The 23,578-nt window shown below is 36.0% G+C and overlaps 1 protein-coding gene across 5 annotated transcripts in view; it reads right to left on the bottom strand.

Annotated features, from left to right (window-relative positions):
• The window catches only part of SLIT2 (slit guidance ligand 2), a 275,349-nt gene that overhangs the window by 71,691 nt on the left and 180,080 nt on the right, over positions 1 to 23,578 (bottom strand). For all 5 annotated transcript variants that reach the window (XM_076336013.1, XM_076336014.1, XM_076336015.1 and 2 more), the window contains exons 8-12: positions 22,934 to 23,097; positions 20,448 to 20,586; positions 2,450 to 2,521; positions 1,735 to 1,806; positions 1,138 to 1,209 (exon numbers count right to left, since the gene is read on the bottom strand). In XM_076336013.1, the coding sequence (XP_076192128.1) occupies positions 1,138 to 1,209; positions 1,735 to 1,806; positions 2,450 to 2,521; positions 20,448 to 20,586; positions 22,934 to 23,097 (519 nt within the window). The remainder of the gene's footprint in view (positions 1 to 1,137; positions 1,210 to 1,734; positions 1,807 to 2,449; positions 2,522 to 20,447; positions 20,587 to 22,933; positions 23,098 to 23,578) is intronic.

Raw genomic sequence — 23,578 nt, 5'->3', positions numbered from 1 at the left:
AAATTTACTTAGACTAAAATGTATTGTTTATGCAAAGTATATCAACCTATGGACATTTTTTTAAGAGAGAATAAACAGAAGTTCAGAGATGTCTCTTCTTTTTTTTTTTTTACAAAATCTGAAATATGTTTTTATAACTAAAATCTCTTTAAAGGAAAACAGGAATGCACACCCCCTCACTACTATACTAGTTTGTGACTAAAATAAATCAAAATGTAAACCTCTAGGTGGTGACAGAACTTTCATTTTCTTTGTATTTACTTACTGTTTCGCCATCTTCAATGAGTTGTTAATAATAGACATTTTGCCAATCACTACACTGTGAAGTCTGGACATTAAATACTTCTAATCAAGTGGGAAGAAGCTTTAAATTCTTTAAGAAGAAGCTTTACATCAACAAGTCAGTTATTCTGGGACAATTTCTTCCAAAAACACCACCATTGTTTTATGGCCTATTTTACAAATTTCTTTTACACAGTACTAGTGCACAGCCTCTTCTGCTAAATATTGACAATATTTGATAAACATATCATCATGACATTCTTCTTTATTCCCAGTATTAAATCTAAATAGAAATAGTTTATAAGATTACACATGGAAATTTCCAAAGTGTTACACGAAATAGCAGCTGGAGTTCACAGAGTCAAAGAATTGTACAGAGAAGAGTGTCAGAAAACATTAAAAGTCATCAATGAAACTGTACTGCAACTCTGTTCTTCCATGGGTACAACTAGAAATAAAATTACATAGCATTTGCACTACGTATTTTCTCTGTATAAAACAAACAAATATTCCTTCTATGGTTCCCACACAACTTTATACATACTATTTGCTGTTTACAGGGCAAGACAGTATCATATCTTATGTGTTTTATCCTTATAAATTCCACACAAGAGAATAGTTTCATTTTAATCATTTTAGGCTGAGACATTAACTGAGATATGATCAAATTTGTGGATGAATGGCAAGCTGGCCTACAACAGTCTTGACTCCTTTGGCTTTAACATAATTTGTTTTTATTATACTCTGATCTTACATACGGGATTTCCTGCCAGTTCTTCTCCAGGAATAAATCTCTTATTGTGTTTCCCCTTCTGAGTTATCCCAAAATAGAATAAATACTAAAAAAATACTCACAGCAATTGCAGAGAAAAGAGTCCTTCAAATAGGCCCTTTGGAAGTTCTGTAATTTTATTGCCATAGAGGACACTGTACCAGGAAATAATAAAGCAAACAAAGCCACCATTACAAAAGGCATATACTGTATGATTTTGACTTTAAAAATAAAGAAATTTCCATTTTCCTGAAGGGAATTTAACAGCAACAACTTGATACTTGCAAGATCCTTGTGGTCCTGTGAGGTAGCAGGATCACACATTTTCCCAAAAGGTGTGTTGCCCAAAGAGCTCTCAGCAGAATCAGCACCTCACTGTTTACAGCCTTACCAAGGGACCTTGATAAGTGGATTTGCTGTTTGTAAAAACAACTAACTGGGGAATAAAAGAAATGTTTGATTTTGTTCAATTCTTTGCCATGAATGTATTTATAAAAAACCCATACATTTTTAGTGTCCAGCTGTGATACAATATTCAATTATCACTCTAACATTCTGAAATCATTTTTACAGCTTTCAGAATTGATCAAAGTTCTGCAGGGATCCAAAGATCCAAAATAATTTCACTATAAGATAATGAGAAATTTGCTTCTGTTTTTACAGGTCAAACAAATACCTACAGTGAATTGAGTGAACGTAAACCCTGGAAAGCATCGGGAGCTGCTTCAGAGATCTGGTTATTGCTCAGGTCACTGAAATAAATGAAATTTGATTCAATTAATTCAAGCTATTTTCAAAATAGCAAACGTTAAAATAATATGTAATTAGAATTAGGCATGGAAGGGAGAGAGAAATTAAAGTATTTATGTGAGAGACTGCCAAAGAATTTTAATATAAAACCACTAAAATTGCCAGTACACTGAAACAAAATGCATGATTAAAAATAGACCTTTCAAATGTTTAAAAAAAAAGTGACAAAAAGATTTAGTCTTCCTAATTGCTTAAGTACATTTTATAAAGAATACTCTGTTTGCTATGGCCACAGGACTATACAGCCTCAAAGATATTCCGAAATAACAGTGGCTTATCCCCATTAATTTATTTTTTTTATAAAATATTCACTACAGTAACATATTGCTTCTATGCAGAACCATATTAAATAATTTCAATACTTGGTAAAGAACCATTATTATTAATGTGACAAAGATGCTATACAGTCTTAATAATCAGGCTGCCATATCAGTTAATCTTTCAGCAGTCAAATTTCTTAAATGCTCACACATTGACTGCAGTTCCTCTGTATGACCTTGACTTGTTTTTTATTTTTTTATATATATGTGTGTGTGTGTATATATATGAAAATAAAAAATTAAATCTAAATTATTGGGTACGTACATTCTTCGAAGCTTTTTATATGGTGAGAAAGCTCCAGGAGGTATGACCTTGATTGAATTTTGTTCTAACCGTCTGCAAAAGAATAGCAACAACATAAAAATACAAAACCCAAGCCAATCAGCAATCTAAAGCCATAACAAACTAGGAGGGATAGACTTTAACACAGAAGGCTGCTTTTGCTTTCTTTTTCAGTATATTTTTTATCTTGAGAAACAAGGTAATTTCATTTCAGCTTTCATTACAAAAGAATCAGGTTTTGTCTGTAAAACCAAACCTTTTAACCTATAGAGTGTAATGTAAATTAAAATCCAATCTTGATTTTGTATCCAAAGAAAACTTATTTTCAGAGCACACAAGATTTTTGTAAAATTTAAGCTAGAATTGTCATTAAAAAATTCAAACTTGAGTTAGTGTTAATTGACTCCCAATGTATTATTCACATACAGCAATTTTTATAGTTTTATTTAGAAATGTCTAAAGACTTCTGTGAATTAATCATTGAAACATGCAAACCATAGGAAAGGGGAGAGGAATGTTCCTTCAGAACAAATAATGTATGTTGCTACCTACAGTAAGGCAAATGCCATATTTTCAAACATGCACACATGATTTCTTTAGATACAGTACGTAACACATTTTCTTTAAGATATAATACTAGGATTGCACAGCCACACCTCTAACTTTTTTAGACAAGTGTTTTAATCTAAAATTGTAGTTCATGTTACTGGCCACGTTTGCTTTGTATGTATAGTGACTGTGACTGAAGCTTGCCATACTGCAAAGTCTGAATTCGCTGATGGAAACAGTTTTCCAAGAATTTTTTGAACTTTCAGAGCTTTGCGTATGGGAAATCTATGCTGATACAGACCTATGGCCCACTTGCCAGCAAGTCAAAACAGATTCAGCAATAAGCACATTTAAAATAGAAGCTACTTCTTCACACACCACAGCATTTCATGGTTACAGCAGTGTAAAAATTTCTATTGTGTAGACATAAGGAATGAAACTATTTATACTAAAAAGTACAACAGGAAAAGGCAGTATTATTTGAACTACATACCACGCTTATCTAATAAGCTTTCTATTTCCCTCTTACATGCACAGGTATCAACTCTTACTACGATCTACGTACATAAAGACAATGCCAGAAATCTATTTCATATAAGGAATCAAAATTCTGTAGAATTTACTGCATTATTTTAAATTACTTGGACATTGACTCAGAATCTAAGGTCAAAAAGCCTTTTTAAATCTAGATGCAGGAATATTAGCCTATTTTTTTCCTTATAGCCTTGTCCTATTAACTCTCTTCTGTTTCACTTTTGCTCTGATAAAGAGACATATGAGTATTCTGTGTGTGCAGTGTAACTAATAAGCTATATATTCACTTTGAGTAAGTCTTTCCAAGAAACTATTCTTAAAACAACTGTTTTGTTTTGTAAAGTTTCTCCAGAGTCTGATCACAGTATAGCTGAACTGAAGAAAGATTTTTTGCTGCCTTTGTGAATTTTTGTTCAGATGGAGATATCCATACATTTAATACTCAAAATCTCTTAAGTCTGACCATGCTTTACCTTAGCAGAATTTGTTGTTGAATGGCTTATAAAGAAGCCAAGAAAAAAAAGCCTCAAAAATCTTCCGAACACACAGAAAATCTCATTTCATCAGAGCTGTTTTAGACAGAGTTCATGTTTTTAAAAAGTCCTTAACTAGGAAAATGTTGCCACCTTGCTACAGTTTTCAGGTATGTTTTAAACACTGCAAGGAATCCCATGGCACAAGACTGTTAACTTTTTCCATAAACATGATATTCTTTCATATACTTTCTTCGCCTTGGCCGAGCCTTTCGGACCCATGAAACACGTTTTGCATCAGACCAAGAGTACCGACTAGGCTATAAAGAAACAAAGTCACTCTTCTCCAGCACACTTGAGTAGATGCAGAAGGCAAACATCTGAATAAGTAAAAACTTGCTTAAGTTAAAGGTCAACACCAAATTAGACCAAACCCAAGTATTTTCTGTTCTTATACTACATTTTTAGCCTAGTTTCCCCAGAAAATAAAGAGTATGCATGCTTATCATCTAGATAGTTTTCTATTCAGCTGGCTAGGTCAAAGAGAGGTAAAATCTTCAGATAATAAATTTCTAAACATTTCCTTATTTTAACAATGGGAAGGAGTTGAGAAACCAAATTAACCCAGCCATGAAGGGAATGGCAGCCATCCATCCATTCCTGTTACACACTCTATTTGGCAGCAACCAACTGCCTAACTACCAGGGATAGCCTGACCAGATATTTATCAGATATGTAGCTCTGGAAACCAGTCAAAGAATATCTTGCACATGGAAACATGTAAGGCATACGCAGAGGACTGGAAAAGGAAAGGGGGGCTGAAAAGGACAGGAAAGGATTAGGCCATATTACAGAGGAGGACTTGAATTGCTGGAGAGGGAGACACTGGGGAAAAATGCCTCTGTGTATATGGGAAAGACAGGTTTTGCAGTGGCAATGCTCCCACATGAGGCTGTCACAAGCCTCATTTATAAATGCTGCTTATTAGCCCATGATGTAGAGATTTGTAACCTAGTGCTAGAGGGGCTCCATTCTACGTCCACCTATCTTTAAACATATAATGCTCTTAACTAGACACAATATGGCATGCAACTTGAGAAAGACAAGGTCTAGTGTTAAACTAAGATTCAAAGCATTTTCTAGTTTACCTTTTAATTTAAAAATATATTAGTTCTATAAACTGAAGTACCTTACAGGATACATGTATGCCATTTTTTATGAGAAGATGGAATAGCAGATTTAATTTACTGCTGTCCAATTTGCCTACAAATTATATGGGTCCAAAACCTGAAGAAGTCCTACTACAGTATATTTCTGAAAGCTAATTTTCTAGCAGTTCTAATAGAATGAACTACCAATTCTCTGGTGGATATGTAAAATGAACTCTGTATCAACTTCACCTAACATTTCCTTTTAGTGAGAAATTTATGGTCTAATAGACAGACTGTGCAGTACTGGGATAAATTTACAAGCTCTTCTGGATAAAGGATTTGTTATAGTAGGATCATCTAAGTATGTCTTTTCTTAACTCACGCCAAAGTGTACGCACTAAAACACATCACATTTTAGAAAATGAGATTAGTATAAGAAAGGAAAAATACGATTATATAAATATAGAAGGAAAATCTTTTATACCCCACTTTGTAAAGAAAGTAAATCAAATTCACATTTTTAAGCTTTGTTATCCTCTAATCTTCTGCTTTATCTTCCTAGAATCAGCTGAATTTCACAGAGTGCAAATTTGCATCCACTATTCCAGAGAAAATCTAATTAGATCTATTCCAGGGTCACAAAGCACAGATAGACTAATTTCTAAAGAAAATTTGCATTCTACTGATAAAACCCATAGTAATTAAAAACTCCTTTATATAAATTCCTCATATTAAATAAAACATTTTTAATTCTGGAATAGGATGGATTGTAGTTCTCTATTACTGAAAAAATCAGCTATTAAGTGCTTGCAAATGACATGGCCAGAAGTACCATTATATTACAGAAGAACAAAAAGCTAATATCAGTATTTTTCCATGGAACTTGTATTAAATTTTGTGCACAACATCTCCTTTCAAAGTCATCCCAGAAGTCATTCTTTTTTATAAATGATCATCTATGTATCATAAACATGCCTCGGTGGTTTCTTTTTCAAAAGCCACAGTCAATTTTAGTAGCATATTTAATAAGATAAGATAATGGAGGAAGACAGTTAAGTACATGCTTCATCAAAGCTTGCACTGCCTCATGTATAAGAAGTACTCTGCCCATCACCACACAAACGCTAATTAATGCTCTTAGTATTAAGTCTCCTGCTCCTTTTAGTGTTTCACTTCAAAGAAGTCCTGCATCAACACATAAGTGTTTTACTGTCTTTTAACACTGCCAAACTGGTTGAAACCTTTTTTGAAGACTATTCCCTAATCTTTCCTATCTAGGAAATGTACTGTGAACATTTCTTTTTCTAAATCTTTCCCCCCTGCTTATCACTGCAGACACCGTAATGTACAACCACCTACTATTCTAAGAAACAAAGGTGCTTCTGCAGTTGTGACTTCCAACCTAATCAAATCAAATCAAATCAAAGTAGGTCCCCAGCCAGTAGATGGATTCTTCCCACCCAGTCCCCAGAGAGCCCTGTGACACTTTCCAGGAGGATGCTGTTCTCTACTACAAGCCTGCAGCACACCATTACTGATTACTACTTCCGCACTTACAGAGAAAGACAACATGCTTATTTATACTGACACTTTTAAACTAGCTTATTTTCCCACTATAAAAAGTAATTTCTATGAAAGACTTCTGCACCAGGAAAGAGGGCAGACTGGGAATGAAGAACACCCTGTTCTCTACAGAATCATTTTTATTTTAAATCATGCAGATGGGGTACAATATACTAAACCTGCTCAGTAGAGAAAGGTAAAAAATACCGCACAGAGATGTGCTGCACCTAAATGCATGTTAAGGGGTCAGAGATATATCTAAAAAAAGTATTTCTTAACAATAAAATAAAAAAAAACATCTTCCTTAAGAAAACACGAATTCGAATATGGAGCAGCAAATTAGCCATATATTTTATAATTAAACAATCAGAACATAACATCTCGATTAATTAAATCTGGTCAATACAATAGTGGCTTTAGCAGTTAATTAATCTATACTTTTAATTCCAGCATCTACTCATTTACAAAAAGTCTGCAAGAAGCTTGTCAAGAAATCCCAAAAGAATTTTTACTATAGAGAAGAAAGTGTAAGCTGTGCAATGAGTCTGATGTATTGCACAGATGCTGATTATACATGGTAATAAAATTGACGGCTCTTCTTTGCATTTTCCCCATCTGCTTTTAAAGTAAATGGCAAAAACAGCTGTCAGAAAACAGAAAATAGATTTCAGTGATGGGATTCAGTGCAGCTCCTGCATCTGAAGAACTGCAATACACAGCCAACACGTCTCTCATCATATGCAACATCTGCCAGGTTTTTGGGGTTTTTTGTTTGTTTTTAAAATAAGGGAACAGTAATGGTCTCCCTTTGCTACAGGAATCCTTGAGGCTATTAAACAAAGTACCTTTTTTCTTTCTCAACAACTGCACCTCCAGACTGCTTATATCCATTAAATGTCGCTTCTAACTTTAGCAGCAAAAGAATTCTGTTGAAATCTGTGATATCATCCATGTCTAACAAAACAAAAGATGTATTTTGAACGGTTATATTACTTGCACTTTAGAATTTCAGGCTCTAATTCTGTGTATTAATAAATCTGGTTGACAGTTTCCTAAATATTTGCATATAAAGAATCACTGTCAATGTTGCCCTAAAGCTTGCCAAACTCTTAACATCCAGTCTAATTGTTCTATCAAATATTTCCTCAGGGGATTGATTGTAAATGACAGACTACTCCTTAGTCTGCATTACATCAAAAAAGTAACAAGAATTGTCATTCTAAAGCTATTAAACAATTCATTGCATTTACTCAAAAGCAAGTCCCAAACCTGTATTTGTTTAATTTTTCATCACAGAAAGGGCCATCTCATGCTCTGAACCCTACAGCACCATTAATGATGATAGGCTTTACATTCCTTAATTGTTACAGATTCAGGTTGTAGGCAAAATGCACCACTTCTTAAAGAATTATTTGCTCAGTACTTTGGCATCTGTCAGAGCGTGGCTCCAGTGCAATTAGCCCAAGTCACCTAGAGTCAAGTTAAAGCCTCTCTAATTAGCCTATTTTTGATGAGAGTTGTCATACTACAAAAACTACTTGAGCTGTTCAGAGTAACCGTATTAAGTTCACAAGAAATAGATGTAAACCTGCTATACTCTTGGCTCATCACAAGCAGTGACTTGTCAACCTGTTCTCATTGAGCAGAAACACCACTAGCTTGAGAATCCTGCTGTTGTGCGAGACCGACAGTGTGGCAGGAGTCCTTACTACCTGTTAAACAATACACGGACTTACACCATAAATTTGCCACAAAAATCTAAATGAAGTTTTTTAACTGAGAACACTTTTCACAAGTGGTTGCTGCTTACCGGACCGTGTATTTAGCAACATGTAAATAACAAAGAAAGCATTTCATTGATGATGAAACACAAAATAGCGAAAAGTCAGTATCCATAGTTTCTTTTAGAGTAACTTCATTCACATTATCGCTGAGGAAAAGTTAGCAGTAGTGTAGAGCCATATGTGAAAATAAAATCTAAGAGTAACACCACCTTTGGAGTGTGGCACAGCTGTCAGAAATCTATGAGGGGTTTTTCTGGAAGAGCTAGGTGGGCCTTCACTAGCTTCCCTTCACGCTGTATAAAATACTCATTTATTCCATGCTGGAGTTATTTTCTTTCCCTTGGAAGCATACAGAGAGGTCGTACAAGGTGCCTCTTCTACTTCAATACCCACCAGGAACTTGCACAAAGCCCCCAGAGGTGGAACGGTGTTCATTCTGGCCAGTACCTACTTCCAGTGTCTCTGGAAACCAGCACTGGTTTCACATGTTTCTTGTCCAGTTGTTGTGTTCTGTGTCTCTACGTCCTCTTGACTCTTGACTATTGAAATGATTCTCTGTGCTCTGAATTTAATTAGTTTTTAAGATAGGACACAAGGGTATGAAGAAAGCCAAAGATGTGAACAATGGCAGCATAGAACACACGCTAACAAAGAACAGATTAAATATTCTACCTACAAGAATTTCTGACAATTAAAATAAGAAAGTTTTAAAAAAAAGGAAAAAAAGCATAAAGCCACGTGATTTACCAGTAATTTTCAGATTAGGAAGATATTTGAGTAAGAGCATGACAAATCATTTCTCTCGTGTGTGTTAAGCAGACAGCATTAGCTATCAAATCAGCAAAACCATCTATTTTTGAGGCAGTCAAATGGAATATATTTTAAGTTTTGCCTGAGAAATTTTAAGGTAGGAATCCCAAAGATAAGTTAAATGTAATTCAGTGAAATCTGTATTGGCAAATTAAATATACTAAGGTAAAGAAGTTAATACCTCAGTAGAATCCTCTGCCCAATTTTAATTTGTTTAACATTTATTCAATACATTGCCTCACAGAAAATGTACTTTTTGTTATTCACATGTAATTATTGTGTGTTTATATGCATGTATCATATGAAAGATGTTAAGATTTTAGCAAATTTCTACGTTTTTGATAAAGCAAACACACCATTTTGTTTTATATTGCAATGGGCATAAATACGGGTTTTGCTAAGAAATAATGACCTTCCCACGATCAAAGAAAAGTATATAGAGAGAACTGTATTCACATCATTGATGCCACAGATGAACAGTCTAAACCAAGTGTCACTTATGACAGGGAGTGGCAAGTCATAAAACCTTTCTACTAGAATTATGAAGTAGTATTAGGTTTATTTTCATGCAAAGATTTTCAGAGTTAATGGCCCTATTTGCATCAACAGACTAAACAGGGCCAGGGACGGCCTTTAAAATTAGGTGCTGCAGAATGTGGAAAAGTTCAGTCACAGTGTATATTGATGCTAAAATTTTAGTTTCATGTCAGCTATTTTGCACCAGATATTTCCATTTCATTTGGATCCTTTTTTGGTCCTCCTCCATATGTAAAGCCATACTCCTGGGAATTCTTCTGAACAAAATTCTAGGGAAAAGATAAGCATGTAACTAATACATTATAACTAATAATAATGCATCTAAAAATCATGTACTTTAATATAAGCTTCTGGACATAAAAATGCAGTAAATTTTAAGCAAAACAGAAGCAAAAGCTCTATATTTCACTGAAAAGTCAGAATGCCTCCCCAGTCGACTAGTAAAAAATTTGAATGTCAAGTCCAATGCATTAGTCAGGATTGGTCTTAAAAACATTTGTCTTAAAATCCTTTGGGAAGGGAAGAAGATAAGAAATTTGAAGAAAAGTACACATGAAGTACAATTGAAGAGAAGCATATATGAGAAAAGTTAATTTTAAAAACATGGCAGCTATATGAAGTTGCTCAAAAGTTTGGAAGGTACTGACCAAAGTATGTATCAATATTCATAAGCAACTGAATGCTATAATAATTATTTTAATTTTTTTATCCATAAGTAGACATAATCTTTTCACTTGACACCTGCATACACTGCCTGTATTGTATGCATTTGTTATGTCAGGAATTAAGAAAAGATTTTGATAAATCAGAAAAGTTTCAAAAAAAGCCGTAAGACTAATTAGATGGCTGTGAAACATTTTATAGTGAGACCAAAGAGATCTATTTATGCTAGCATCGGAAGGTTAACATATTTTCTGGAAAAAGATAGATACAGTTATAGCGGATTCTTGCAACCAACTAAAAATCTTAACAATACACAGTGAAACAAGACCAATGACTCTGTATACATATGTATATATAGAAACCAACTTGGCAAAACCTTTCCAGAACTTCACTGGATGTGCAAGACTTCTGGCTGACAGCTTACCTGTTTAAGAGGTAAATAATATTTATGAGCTAACATTCTGTATAAGTCCTAAAAAGACCAATGTTTTGATTTAAACTAGAAAGCAGAAACAAAAGGACTCGATGATCTAAGAGGTCTTTTCCAACCTCAATGATTCTATGAAATGCAGACACTGGAAAACAATCATCAATTTAATGTCTCGTAACTTATTGCATCCTCCCCCAGTGTTCAGACCCATTCCTTTCAAGCTGCGAAGAAGCAGGGTTTGCTCTCATTCCTGCCAGGCTACTGTAGACAGCCGAATCACACTTTGAGCTGCTAAAAATAGAGAAAGCTGCCTTATCTGTGACGTTTAAGTTTTCCTGCCATGTGAGTCTTTGAACTGCCTTCAATAAATGTGCCTAAACCCTTTCCAAGTGACTTTTCTCTGTAAAAGGTCATCCTTAGAAGCATCTTTGCATCTCAGTGTAAGAGAGTCTGTTCAATAGCTATTTATTTAAGGCTGTACTTCGGACTTTTAGCTAAGGACGAATTTTAAAAGACAACAGAAATAGTGAAACTGTACACATGCCAAGCTTAGCTTGTAAGACATACATACATAGAACTCCCAGTTCTCAAATAAAATTCCACATTTACGCAAAGCACTTCCCCAGTGTCTGCAGTGTGATCAGGTCACTCGTCACTCTATCTTGGTTAAACTCTATCTGTCAAGTTCCATTCTGTCAGATCTCATTTCCTTTCCCTTCTTTTCCTTCTTTTTCCCCTTTCTCTCCTTTCCCTTTTTTTTCCCCCTTCTCCTTTAATATAATTTGAGTGGTACTGTAAGAACCAATCTCAGGAGCTTTTAATCCTGCTTAATATCACACAGCTCATAAAGATGTAGTTGAGTGCTTGGCGTAATACACAATCATTAATCAACAGACTTATAAAAACAAAGTATAAGGGAGAATGAGAGGGAGAAAGATGAAAACATGAAGAAAAATAGTAGAAATCAGGAAGGTAAGATGAGACAAGACTGAGGGGACAAATTAGGAAACTATCATGGGAAGTGTAAATAAAGTTATCATGAAACAACCGTACAGCTTCTAGTTTTGGCATTCAAACATTAGAAAGCTCCATTCACAAGAAAGAACAACTTTATCTTGAAGGCCATAGTAATTAAGAAATCAGTGACTTTTCACTACACTAGATTATGAAGATAAACTGTTAAAATTCCTGACTCCTATATGGTTTTTTCATTTCATGTATTATGTGGTTTAGGGTCTTTTCTGCCTCTTACAAAGACTAAAATTATTTATAAAACTGTTGCTTAGTTGACAGTGGCAATCCTCCAGTCACCCTCCCCTCCAGCAAACCTTCCTCCTCCCCAAAACACCAATGTAGTGACTGGTATCCTTCTAAAAAAGAAGCAAATTTAATTAAGCCCTTCCTTTGATTACTTAAATGTTTTTAATATAAACAAAAATGAAGAAAAAAATGAATTTAATTCCATGCTTGTTTGCTTAAATAATCATTTCTACAAAGCTGTGGTCATCAGAGCAGGTAATTCCCCCTCCCACGATCCTTAGAAACACTCATTGCAATTGTATTTATTTTCTTTTATTCATAGTACTACAGTAAGGAAAGAGGATTTAGAACCACTTTTGACTGGTAGTTCAAGTCACAGAAGAGAAGAGAAAATCAGAAGAATGTAAGAGCAGCATTTTCACGAGGTAGTCTAGCTCATTAATGGCTTTTTGGCCTCTTTTGAAATAAAAGCCTGTCACTTACTCACACCATTCTGAGAGAAGGTACCAGTACAATTAATAGAATTGTTGCTGGGTTGCTATTTGTAAGGTTTCTGGTAGTCTGTTTGAACACGTGCCAAAAAGTCTCTATTTGAAGGGAACCAGAGTTATTTCTGACGATCATTCAAAGAATTTTCACGCAGAAGGTGAATTCTAAAATGCAACCAAGTGAAAAGAGATTAGCGGTGCTGAAAAACTAAAATGTGGAAGGAATGCCTGCAAAAAGGCTGAGAAATGCTATCGCCATTAGAAAAGCTATACTTTCTAAAACCAATTAAAGCAATAGTTTTGAACCTTAAGAATGACCTTTACTGCCTTTAATATATTGGCTCTATGACAAAGGAGGAAAGTGCTAGGTGCATTATACCACTGGAGTTGGTTACACTCAATAGACCGAACATGCCAATGAAAGAGCATCCCATAAAAATTTCTGGAAAAGGGGAGAGGTTTAAACAACAAACCTAAATCAACTCAAATTATGATGTTTCTAATGAATGAATAATGTATCATGCTTTGCCTAAGTCAATGGAAAAAGGCTAAAGTAAGGCACACTAAGTAACAGAAGTTTGAAGACTATTAATATGTAACATACATGGGCAATGTATTTTGCCTCACAACGTTTACAATACAGACATTAAAATAATAGGGCTACTGGAAATTTTTTAAAGTTCCCAAAAGGTTTCCTGCAGGTTTCATGGTTTGAAACCTTTGCCTTTGGCCTAGAGGCAAAGGTGCATCTTTGCACCTTTTTAATTCTGTGCTTCCTGCAGAATTAGTAGATGCGCTGAAACCAGGGGAGTCTTGGTGCTCAACCAATTATTTTGTTTTTTAAAATATATATGGAATATGAAGTATTTCTTTCTCAAATAATATCACATTGATCGGACAGACCCTGAAAAGAAAAGCTTAGGTATTCTTATTTAGCTGTGTGTGAGTTTATTTAGATAATAAAGAGGAGAATTCATTTTGCAGAAAGGGTGTAACTGGTACAGATACAATTGTACAAAGTCAATTAAGATTAAGAATTACATTTACTGAGATGCTGAATACTTAATTTTGCTCTGAGCTTTATCACACCAGAAGGGAAAAAGAGAGGATACCACAGGCTTTATTCTCTTTCCATTTTCACTGGCAGCTACTTGGAGATAAGCAGTCCTGTTACTGAAGGCATCTTCCCAAGAGGCACTTGGCAGACAATGCATTGCCTGCTAATTGACTTCATGCAATGGGAATTGCTAGTTTTAGCCAACTGACTTCTGTACCAATTGAGAAGTCAGACAGAGCAGTACGACAAAACCCTCTCAGCAACACCCTGACGGTCACCGGTAAATCCAACTGCACTGGAATGAAACAGCATTTCGGCAACTGGCTCTACCTCCTCCTGCTCCCACAATCACAGAACACCTGCTCATTCCTCAACCACTTCAGCTTCCAGTGCAAACTCATTTTTCTCAGTGGTTTAGGCTATCACACTAAACTCAGAGACAGGAAGGCTGCAGTGCAGTGCAAGCACATAGTCTCCTTGCCAGCTCTGCTGCAGAAGCAGTAGCCATCAGCAGAGAAGACAGCTCCTACTGCCTTAAAATGTCATTCCAAAACAGTTGTCCAGCAGAACTATCAAGGCAATGCAAAGTCACGACATCAGTATTAGAATCTAGCAGAAAGCCTTTTCTTTTACTTTTCCCCAAAGAGCTAACTCAGAGCTTCAACATGCAAAATTTTACTCAGCTGAAACTGGCAATGTTTAATACTTAAGAGAGTCAACATTCCATTTAGAGGGGTTTTAGCACATTGTTTAGATACAGATTAATTTATCAACCCCCTGGGGGAAAAAAAAAAAGGCATAAAATTGTCAACATGGAATGTACACTTTAAACCTGCGCTTTAATTATATAGGACCAGAAGGACAGAGAATAACAACATTATTAATACCACTTAGAGTTTATGCAGCATTGTCCCAGATGGCCTGATAATGTAACAAATACAAAGTATTTTCGTGCAGAAACAGATCAGACATTTTATTTAAAGGAAGTTTGTGTTGGGCAAAGAAAAAGAAATCAGTGCTTCACAGGGTACTGAGTAGCTGAATGAGGTCAGGCTTTCCATTGAGAGAAAGGATGGAAGAAATGGATGGAGAACATGGTAAAACATCATAAAACCATGAGCATGTGTTGAAGGCAAACTTCACAAGAACGTCAAGAAAAAAATAATGGGATTATGGACCTTCAAAAACTAAATATGGATTATATTCTTATTAAGAGTAACCTGCTATCCATGTAAGAACAAAATAATAAGAGGCAGAAATGGATGGAAAAATGAAATCTCATAAAAATAAGTTGTCAAATTTTAAGCAACTCTATAAAGGAGGGCTGACAATAAAGTTTAATGTCAGTCTCACGGGAAAAGGTTATTCACATGAGATACAATAAAGCAAAGACAAAAGGCAGGAAAGATGTAAGCACCAGAGGTGTTTGTGGACCGTGAAGTTGGCTGAAGCATAACATGACAGGCTGGTAGTACTCAGCACTGGATTCTGCAAATACAGCCTATAAACAGGTGACAACATTGTAGGGCAGAGAAACTTGTCCAGAGTAAGGGAATTTGAAAGTATTATGGATTTTTCAAACGTTCCTGTCAATGAAGTATGTTTAGAAAATCAGATGACTGTTCAGTTGAAAATGCAGAAAAAGATTGACAAATATGGAGAAGTACTGAAAAGACTGGACATCTGGCACATGTAAAATAGAAGTATAATGCCAATTTTCTTGTGGTGTGCACAAGAATCTGGTGATGGTAGTATTATAAAGATGAGTGAATAAATAATAATTTGGCTGTTAAAGCCTGTACATCCTTCAGAAAACAACAGGGTACCAGCACATTTCTCTTTCCCTTTCTCCCTGAGAACTGGGGAGCTCCTGCCAAAGCATGTGCTTAAAATGGTGATTAAGATAATAAAGCCATGTGTGTGGGAACTGTGTAACGGTGGTGGAAATACAGTGCTCCCTATACCCTCCTATCTTGCGTTCAGCAGCTCCTCAGCATTCTCAACGCTACCATTACAGCACAGTCTCACCTCTTCAAGTGTTTACTGTCAGCTACCATTTTGGCATACTGACAACATGATCTCATAAGGAATAAGTGAAAACCCAGATTATTTTATGGGATACAATCATCCTTTCTAATCTAATCTCAAGGGGTTGCTATAAGCAACAGTTGCAAAGTACTTCTTTAAAAATGAAGCTTTAAAACACTTTTTATTGTATGATAACAATATAAGAATGTCACAATCTTTCTGCATGTTGAAGTTAGTTAAAAGCAGAGAGGACTGAAGTCTTTCATAGAGCAGCTTTAAAAAGTAACATACAACCGGATTCAATATTCAGAAATGTCTGTGGATGGAGTAATAGGATTACATCTATGAACTCCTGGTTCCTGACAAAACTGTAAGAGTTAAGAAAAAAGGCCTAGGACTCTTCATGTATAGTTCAATGGAAAACATAGTGCAAAGTGTACAGGCAGTTAAAGAAAGCAAGAGAGTATTAGGTTGCAAAAGGCAAGTGAAAGAAAACTAAAATTCCATTAATATAAAGTGATGGTTCACTATCATCTGGAACATTGTATTAAACTCTGGTCATTGCAGGTCAAAAAAATTTAGAAAACAAAGACTTCAGAGAAAAAGGAGGAGATTAATTACGACATGGAAGGTTTTGGCATCCAAAAGATTGAATGGATTTGGAACAGTCAGTTTAGAGAAGAGATGAATGAGGGTGGCATGCAAAATAGAAGGTGGCAGGACAAATTATGAACCTGAATGCATTTTCCCTCCCTTTACAAAGACAAAGGAAAATTGATGAAATTTTAAAAGACTGTATTTTAAACTGGAAGATTTTGAGTGCAACCCCCTGCTCCAAAATTTATTAGCTTAAAATAACATGAAGATTAAGAACATAGTAGTGTTTAAAGCAGATTGGATGTTTCAAAGAAAACCTTTTTTTCCTGCAAGCTATGCTCATTTTCAAGTTTCAGAAAAAGAACCCCAACACACATTGGGAGCAGGGAAAATATTTGCCCTATTGGTGTTTTACTTCTGAAGTTGTACATTGCTGTTTCCAAAACAATCTTGAGGGATAACTGATGTGGTCCACTGGCCAGGGTGGAGTGCTAGTTTGATCCAGTCTCGTTGACTTCCCTCACTTCATTATCGGTAAAACCTTTTTTACTCCGTAAACCACTCATTCTCCAACCTCTTCTCTCTCTCTCTTTCTCTTCGATGCTAAGATGGTAAATATACCTGCCACCCATGACAATCATAAAAGAACTATCACTAATTATTTTCCTCACATTAAAGCAACCAGTATAGTGTAAAGCTTTCCCCATACAACCATTAAAATATACTTATTTGTCAAAATTTCAACTCATCTTCAACCTATTGACAAGGAAACAGCAAAGATCATGTGATTCTCATCAAATACTCACAAGATCCTCTACCCTAATTCTTCCACTCAGTTTATTCCTCAGTTTCAGAGCCTTTCATGTGCCCTATTTTATTTCTTTCTTTTCCTGTACATTTCTCTCCTTATCTTCCACCCAGCTGGAAAATTTTGTTCTCACTCTATGTTAAATGCAGCCTACCACTGGCTTAAATCATATCTCAATCCTTCTGTCTACTTTACTCAAAGCTAAGTCAATCATTAAAGTCCAGTTTTCTCATCACACTGGCATTCACTGGTATGTATCCGTTTAACATAAAATAATTACTGAAGTTTGGCTTTCTAATGATCTATCTCTTCCTGTACCAGATTTTGAATAGATGTATGTTCATATGTCTTATGGCATGAATGATGTTATTTAACTGTGCAAAATACTGTGATCTGCTTTTTATTTAGCCAGCACTTACAAACTAGATACAATACAGATAGATATCAGATAGTTTACACTGTATCACTATAAACAATATACACTGTAGCACAGTATATATACTATACATATTTATATGAGAACACACACACATATTTATTTATATTAATATATTATGGATCTCAGAACGTGCAAGGGTCTTATTCTGGGATTTGAACACTGCCCAGTCTAGCAGGAAACATTCAGCCTCGGTTTGCAATCAGTTAATGCTTAGCTAAATGCTGGAGGTATTGTTATATGGTTGCTTTCACTCTCCAGGCCAATAAACTGCTGAAGATCATACCAGTCCGTGCTTAAAACTCAACAGCATTTCTTACATAGAAAGTACAGTGAACAGATTCGTGGAAAACACCTTTCCATTCGGTAAATTCCCATTTGCTTTTACCTTATACTCATTTCTTTTAACAGTGAATTCAGAATCAACTATTAACTTCCACAGCCTTCTTTGGGAGTAATGACCCTTAAAATTAAGATCCAGGAACCCCCTTACAATCTCTAGTACTGAATTTCTCAAGGGAGTACAGATGATAACAGCATGTACCTCCACTAAACTACGCAGGTCTAGAAGATAGTGATGCAAAAGTCAGTCTTCCAGTGTGTAATCACCATTCAGTGGTTAGCTCCAGTGGTTAGCACTGGTTAGCAGCAGAAATATAGTGGGGAATGTTTGACACATACTCCTTACCTCTTTCTTCTAATGTTTTTCCCTCTTCTCTATGCACACAGATGTACATATGCAAGTAAAAAAGCCAGTATACAACTAGTTAAACAATGAAAACAGACTGTGCAGCCTTCCCAGGTACTGTGTATGGATTTTCTGAAGTAGTTCCTTTATTTGCAAGCAGAGTGTTTTTTTCTGAGAGGGGTGAAAGGTAGAAGAAGTGTTTGTATTATATAGCTGAATGACTGAATTGGGTCAGGTAGGGTCACCCAGGTCAGTCTTAACAGCAGCAGTAATGAACTGACAGACATGATTATTATTCACATCCTAAGAAGAAACCACAGTACTTCCAATTCTGTGAAGTTCAAAAACATAGGTCAGATATCAACAAGCCATGAGATTACCGTAAAATTGTAAAATTCTACTGTATCTTTTAAAATCGCATTGTGGAGGCCTGTTTTTAAACTTTCAAGAAGATCTTATGTACAACAGATAGAAAGATGTATGTTCAGGAGACCTCTTCCCTTCCACTTCAGGCATCTGTTTCCCTCACCTCCCTTATCCGAAATCCTTAACATTGTCTTCTATCATCAAGGTGCTCACAAGGTTTTTATTCTGAACACTCTCTCACTCATTTACTTCTAGCAAGACCCTCCTTACCAGGCTGAAGGCACAGCTATTTTCCCATTATTTCCCTAAAAGGAATTCCCAGTTTCCCTTCCAAAACACTGCCTCTGCTGTCCCCAGCATAAAAAGATGCTAATGTGGCTGAGTCCCTGCCTGTCTTGTCAGCAAGCTCACCTTTTGCTTTTGTTCCTCCTTGCACAGAAGACAACGCAGCAGCAACTTTCCTCCTGTGCCCATACAACCTCTCAGCCACATCACTCTTGAAGCCTACAAGCCCCACAGCACCTTTGCTATGACTCTGATCTTTGGTCAGGACATGGTTGTACTTTTTGTAAATGCTTCTGCTGTATATGACATGTCACACAACCTTATCAGCATGCATGCTCTTCTATCCACAAGTACCTGGTATTAACATGACGACTGTACCACAGATACCATTCAATCACCTTACTTTTGCCTTCTCAGACTACCCTCTGAGGATACCACTTTAGCAGAATACTTATTATGGGTGGTATAAGGTGCTGATCTTTCATGTAAAGATATGTTTCTCTAATAGGGAGTCTGATCAATAAAGTGACTGAAGGTGAGTGTCATGGTTTAACCCCAGTAGGCAGCTCAGCCCCACACAGCCGCTCGCTCCCTCCCCTCCCGGTGGGATGCGGGATAGAATCGGAAGGGTAAAAGTGAGAAAACTCGTGGGTTGAGATGAAGACAGTTTAATAGGTCAAACAAAAGCCGCGCACACAAGCAAAGCAAAACAAGGAATTAATTCACTCCTTCCCATCGGCAGGCAGGTGTTTAGAGCCATCTCCAGGAAAGCAGGGCTCCATCACGCATAACGGTTACTTGGGAAGACAAACACCATAACTCTGAACATCCCCTCCTTCCTCCTTCTTCCCCCAGCTTTATATGCTGAGCATGACGTCATATGGTACGGAATATCCCTTTGGTCAGTTGGGGTCAGCTGTCCCAGCTGTGTCCCCTCCCAACTCCTTGTGCACCCCCAGCCTACTCGCTGGTGGGGTGGTGTGAGGAGCAGAAAAGGCCTTGACTCTGTGTAAGCCCTGCTCAGCAGTAACGAAAACCTCCCTGTATTATCAACACTGTTTCCAGCACAAATCCAAAACACAGCCCCATACCAGCTACTGTGAAGAAAATTAACTCTATCCCAGCCAAAACCAGCACAGCGAGCAACTGTGAAGACAACGGGGTTTATAGCCTGCAGTGAAAAGCCACTTACTTGCAGAAAAGCAAGTATTCCCAAACTCTTTCAAAGTCAACTCAGAATGCCGTTTTAACTATGGATTGTGAGCAGTACATACAAAAGTAACTCATAATAGAACATAAAGGTCTTACATATTTTCATATACCTGCATATTCCTTTTATATCTGAATTTGAATGTGTATTTCAAAACTCCTTCCTACCCGGTATAAGCATGAATTTATACAAATAACAAAAATGAATACGTAGGAAAGAACTGTTTTCTGCAAGTTCACAGAAAAAAAAATCATATTACGCACATTTCAGTAATAGTTTCTGGAAGGTTCGTTGGGATCTCAGTAAGGCCTTTCCCACGACAGTCCACAATGTTGTTACTACAGGTGCATGCAGTAGGGCAATGCAAGACACTGCAGGAGGGAGCCATGAAGGATTGGTGACCTGCAAAGGAAAAGAGTTTCTCATAAAATTGCACAATACTGTCAAACAGTAGTCCAGTTTACCTCAACAGTAAAACATCACATTTTACACTTCCTTGAAAAATATAAGGCAGAACTTATAAAATAAACATTGTAGCCCATCAGTACTTTTGAATTGCATTAATTTAAATACTCAATTAATAGCAACATGTTGACACAATACTGAGAGATGAAAGACAAATGCTCGACTACTGTGCTAGCATTACATCATCTTTCAACTTCTTCAGCAACTTGCATTCAAAATCATCTTGTTAAAGAAGACTAAGCCTGATCCATTTTTCAGGTATATTTTATTTATTCTGTGGTTTTAAAAAACAATTATTGATTTATTTAGTTTTCAGAATTTTGTGTAGTATTAAAAATGCATGTCAACAGAAATGAATGAACTTTTCTACAAAAACTGAAGGTGTCCTGCTAGTTATGTTCTGTTCTGCAAATACTTATTTGAGTGTTGTCCTTCAGTTATATATCACTTACAGCCAAGTTTGGAGTTATGATGTTTTCATTCAATCGCACAGAAATAAATAGAAGCTTTGACTTCACAGCTCATACTCTCACTCTCTGTGTTAGCTCAGCAGATTTCTTCCCAATCTTTCCACAATCTACCATTCTTACCAACTCAGGCGGCTATTTTACATGACTCCTCCCCCCAAGTTCTTGTGCTGTATGTTAAACTTGGCATTTATAATTGCATTTAAACATAATTACTTCAAATTTAGATATGTTTTAGAAAGTAAACAACTTATTATATTTTCCTGCAAATAGACAGATCGCACATTTTATAATATATTAATGCACTCATTCTTGTATCGATTTAATGATACAGAATTGCTGTTTTGTACAGATACAGAAAGGCACAAAGGGATGAGAAAGGCACGAAGCCCTCTTTTTCTTTCTTTTTTTATTAAGTTAAAAAAAGCTAGAGACTTTTGAAATTCTCAGGGAAAAAAACTTCTTGACTATGAAACCACAACTTACTAAGATCTCTCTCACTGTATTTAATGTCATATATTAACATAGGAAGGCACAATCTAAGTTGCAGCCAGTGCTGTTCCTACTTACTACTTCAAATAACAGCTGCTCAAGTTTTAAATTACTGAAAAGGTTAGTCTTTTGAGATAGTACAATATAATAATTTGATTTCACATTTTTGTATGTGCTACAAAAGTACAAACAGCTGCCAAAACTAATAACACATACTACTCTTTTTATACTAACAGGCAGGAAATATTTCACCTGCTTCTATTAAACAAAAATATAGTGATCCAGAGAGAAAACATGGTTATTCCCCTTCCTCAAAATCAGCATTATAATGACCAAGTTATAAAATTGTTCTTGACACCTGGGCTCTGCAGCCATACCATTTACAAATAAGTTACATGAAGTAATCTTGTTAGGAGCCCTTTTAAGTGTACATAAAGGTAGAATTAATGGTAAGAATACTGTCAGCATTTGCCGTGTGAAGATGGCAGTGCCTTACACTTTGATGTCAGAGGCTGTTTAATAAGGACAGAACATTGTGCTCTCCATAAAACTCTTTTAAAAGCATAGGTCTGTGCAAATTTTGGCATATTTGGCAGTAAGCTTCTGGGGGTCTGCAGAAAATCGACCAGTAGAAACAACCCTGCTGAATCACTGAAAAGACAGATAGCTATATTCCAGCTGGTTTTTAATGTTTTTGAGGAAACTTGAAACCGTAGTCAAAGTTTACAGAAAATTTTAAATCTGAGTCTAAAAATATTTAAATAAGAAAGATAAACTTGCCTTCTTCCTCATCTAGAAGATATGAATAAAGGAAAAAAATTGAATAGAGAAAATGTGATTAGTAATGAACCGTTAGTAATTTCATTATTTCATATCAGAAAATAATCTGATGCACTAAAGCATACCAATAACATTCAGAAAGTTACTTAGGGATTCAGAATATTATTTAAACTTCAGAAAATAACAACAAGAAAAAGCAACAACCTGTAAAGTTAAAAAAGAATAATTCCTTATTACTAAAGGCCTTATGTTCTCAGTCAGTGCACCTTTTATCTCATTTTCCACATCTCTCCCCAGCAATTATACTTTTAGAAGGCTATATACTCTGTGTGAATGCAGCATTTACACAAAATTTGTAAGGACAGAAGCACCCCCACACAAGATACAAATAGTGATAAAAATGATTAGTTTATTTTTTAAAAAACATTAATGCTTCGATTATGCAAAAGCTAGCAAAAGTCAACACGCAGCATTAGCAATCACCACTGAGCTGTCGGTAGGTGTGTTTTAAAACAGGACTTGGTGAGCGAATCTGTTTCCCTTACCACTGCAGACAAACTCCCGTTTTTGGACCTCGGCTACGTTGTGTCCCCGGAGGTGGGACGGCCCCATGCACTGGGTGTAGAGGCCGACCCGCGGCCGCTGCCGCAGCCAGTCGGACAGCCAGGCCAGGTGGCAATCACAGTAGAGGTTGTTGGAGTGAAGGCGACTGCATGGAAAGAAACATGTCAATACCTTTAAATTAGGAAGAACAAACAGAACAGCCACCAATTTGCCCAGCCCCCCCTTCAACAAGCAACTATGCCAATTTATTAATAAAAATTGCTAGTGAGGAATCAAATTTTCACATCTTTCACTGAAAGTCTAGGAGTTAAATGCTAATAAATAAAACTATACAAGCAGCAAAATCACTTTTTATTTGTGGTCTAATTAATTGGAAGAAAAAAGAAGGCTTCCTAATAAAGTAACCTATCTGTAGTTTCGTTCTCTTGTCTAAAAGAAATAAGTAAATATACAAGAGCTTGAAAGCTGCCGTGGGACTCTTTAGTCCAGATCTGTATAAATAGTGAATAAGACAAAAATGTCTCAAGTAAATTGCCCTATATTGATAATATACTGTCAGAAAAAAGAGTTAATAAAAGATTTGGTTTCCAATTAGATATATCTGTAAGTCTGGCCATTATTAGTCT

The sequence above is a fragment of the Aptenodytes patagonicus genome, chromosome 4 (assembly GCF_965638725.1).
Source record: "Aptenodytes patagonicus chromosome 4, bAptPat1.pri.cur, whole genome shotgun sequence".
Lineage (NCBI taxonomy): Eukaryota > Metazoa > Chordata > Aves > Sphenisciformes > Spheniscidae > Aptenodytes > Aptenodytes patagonicus.
Note: the sequence above shows the minus strand (reverse complement) of the source record. Positions and strands in the feature narration are given on the sequence as shown.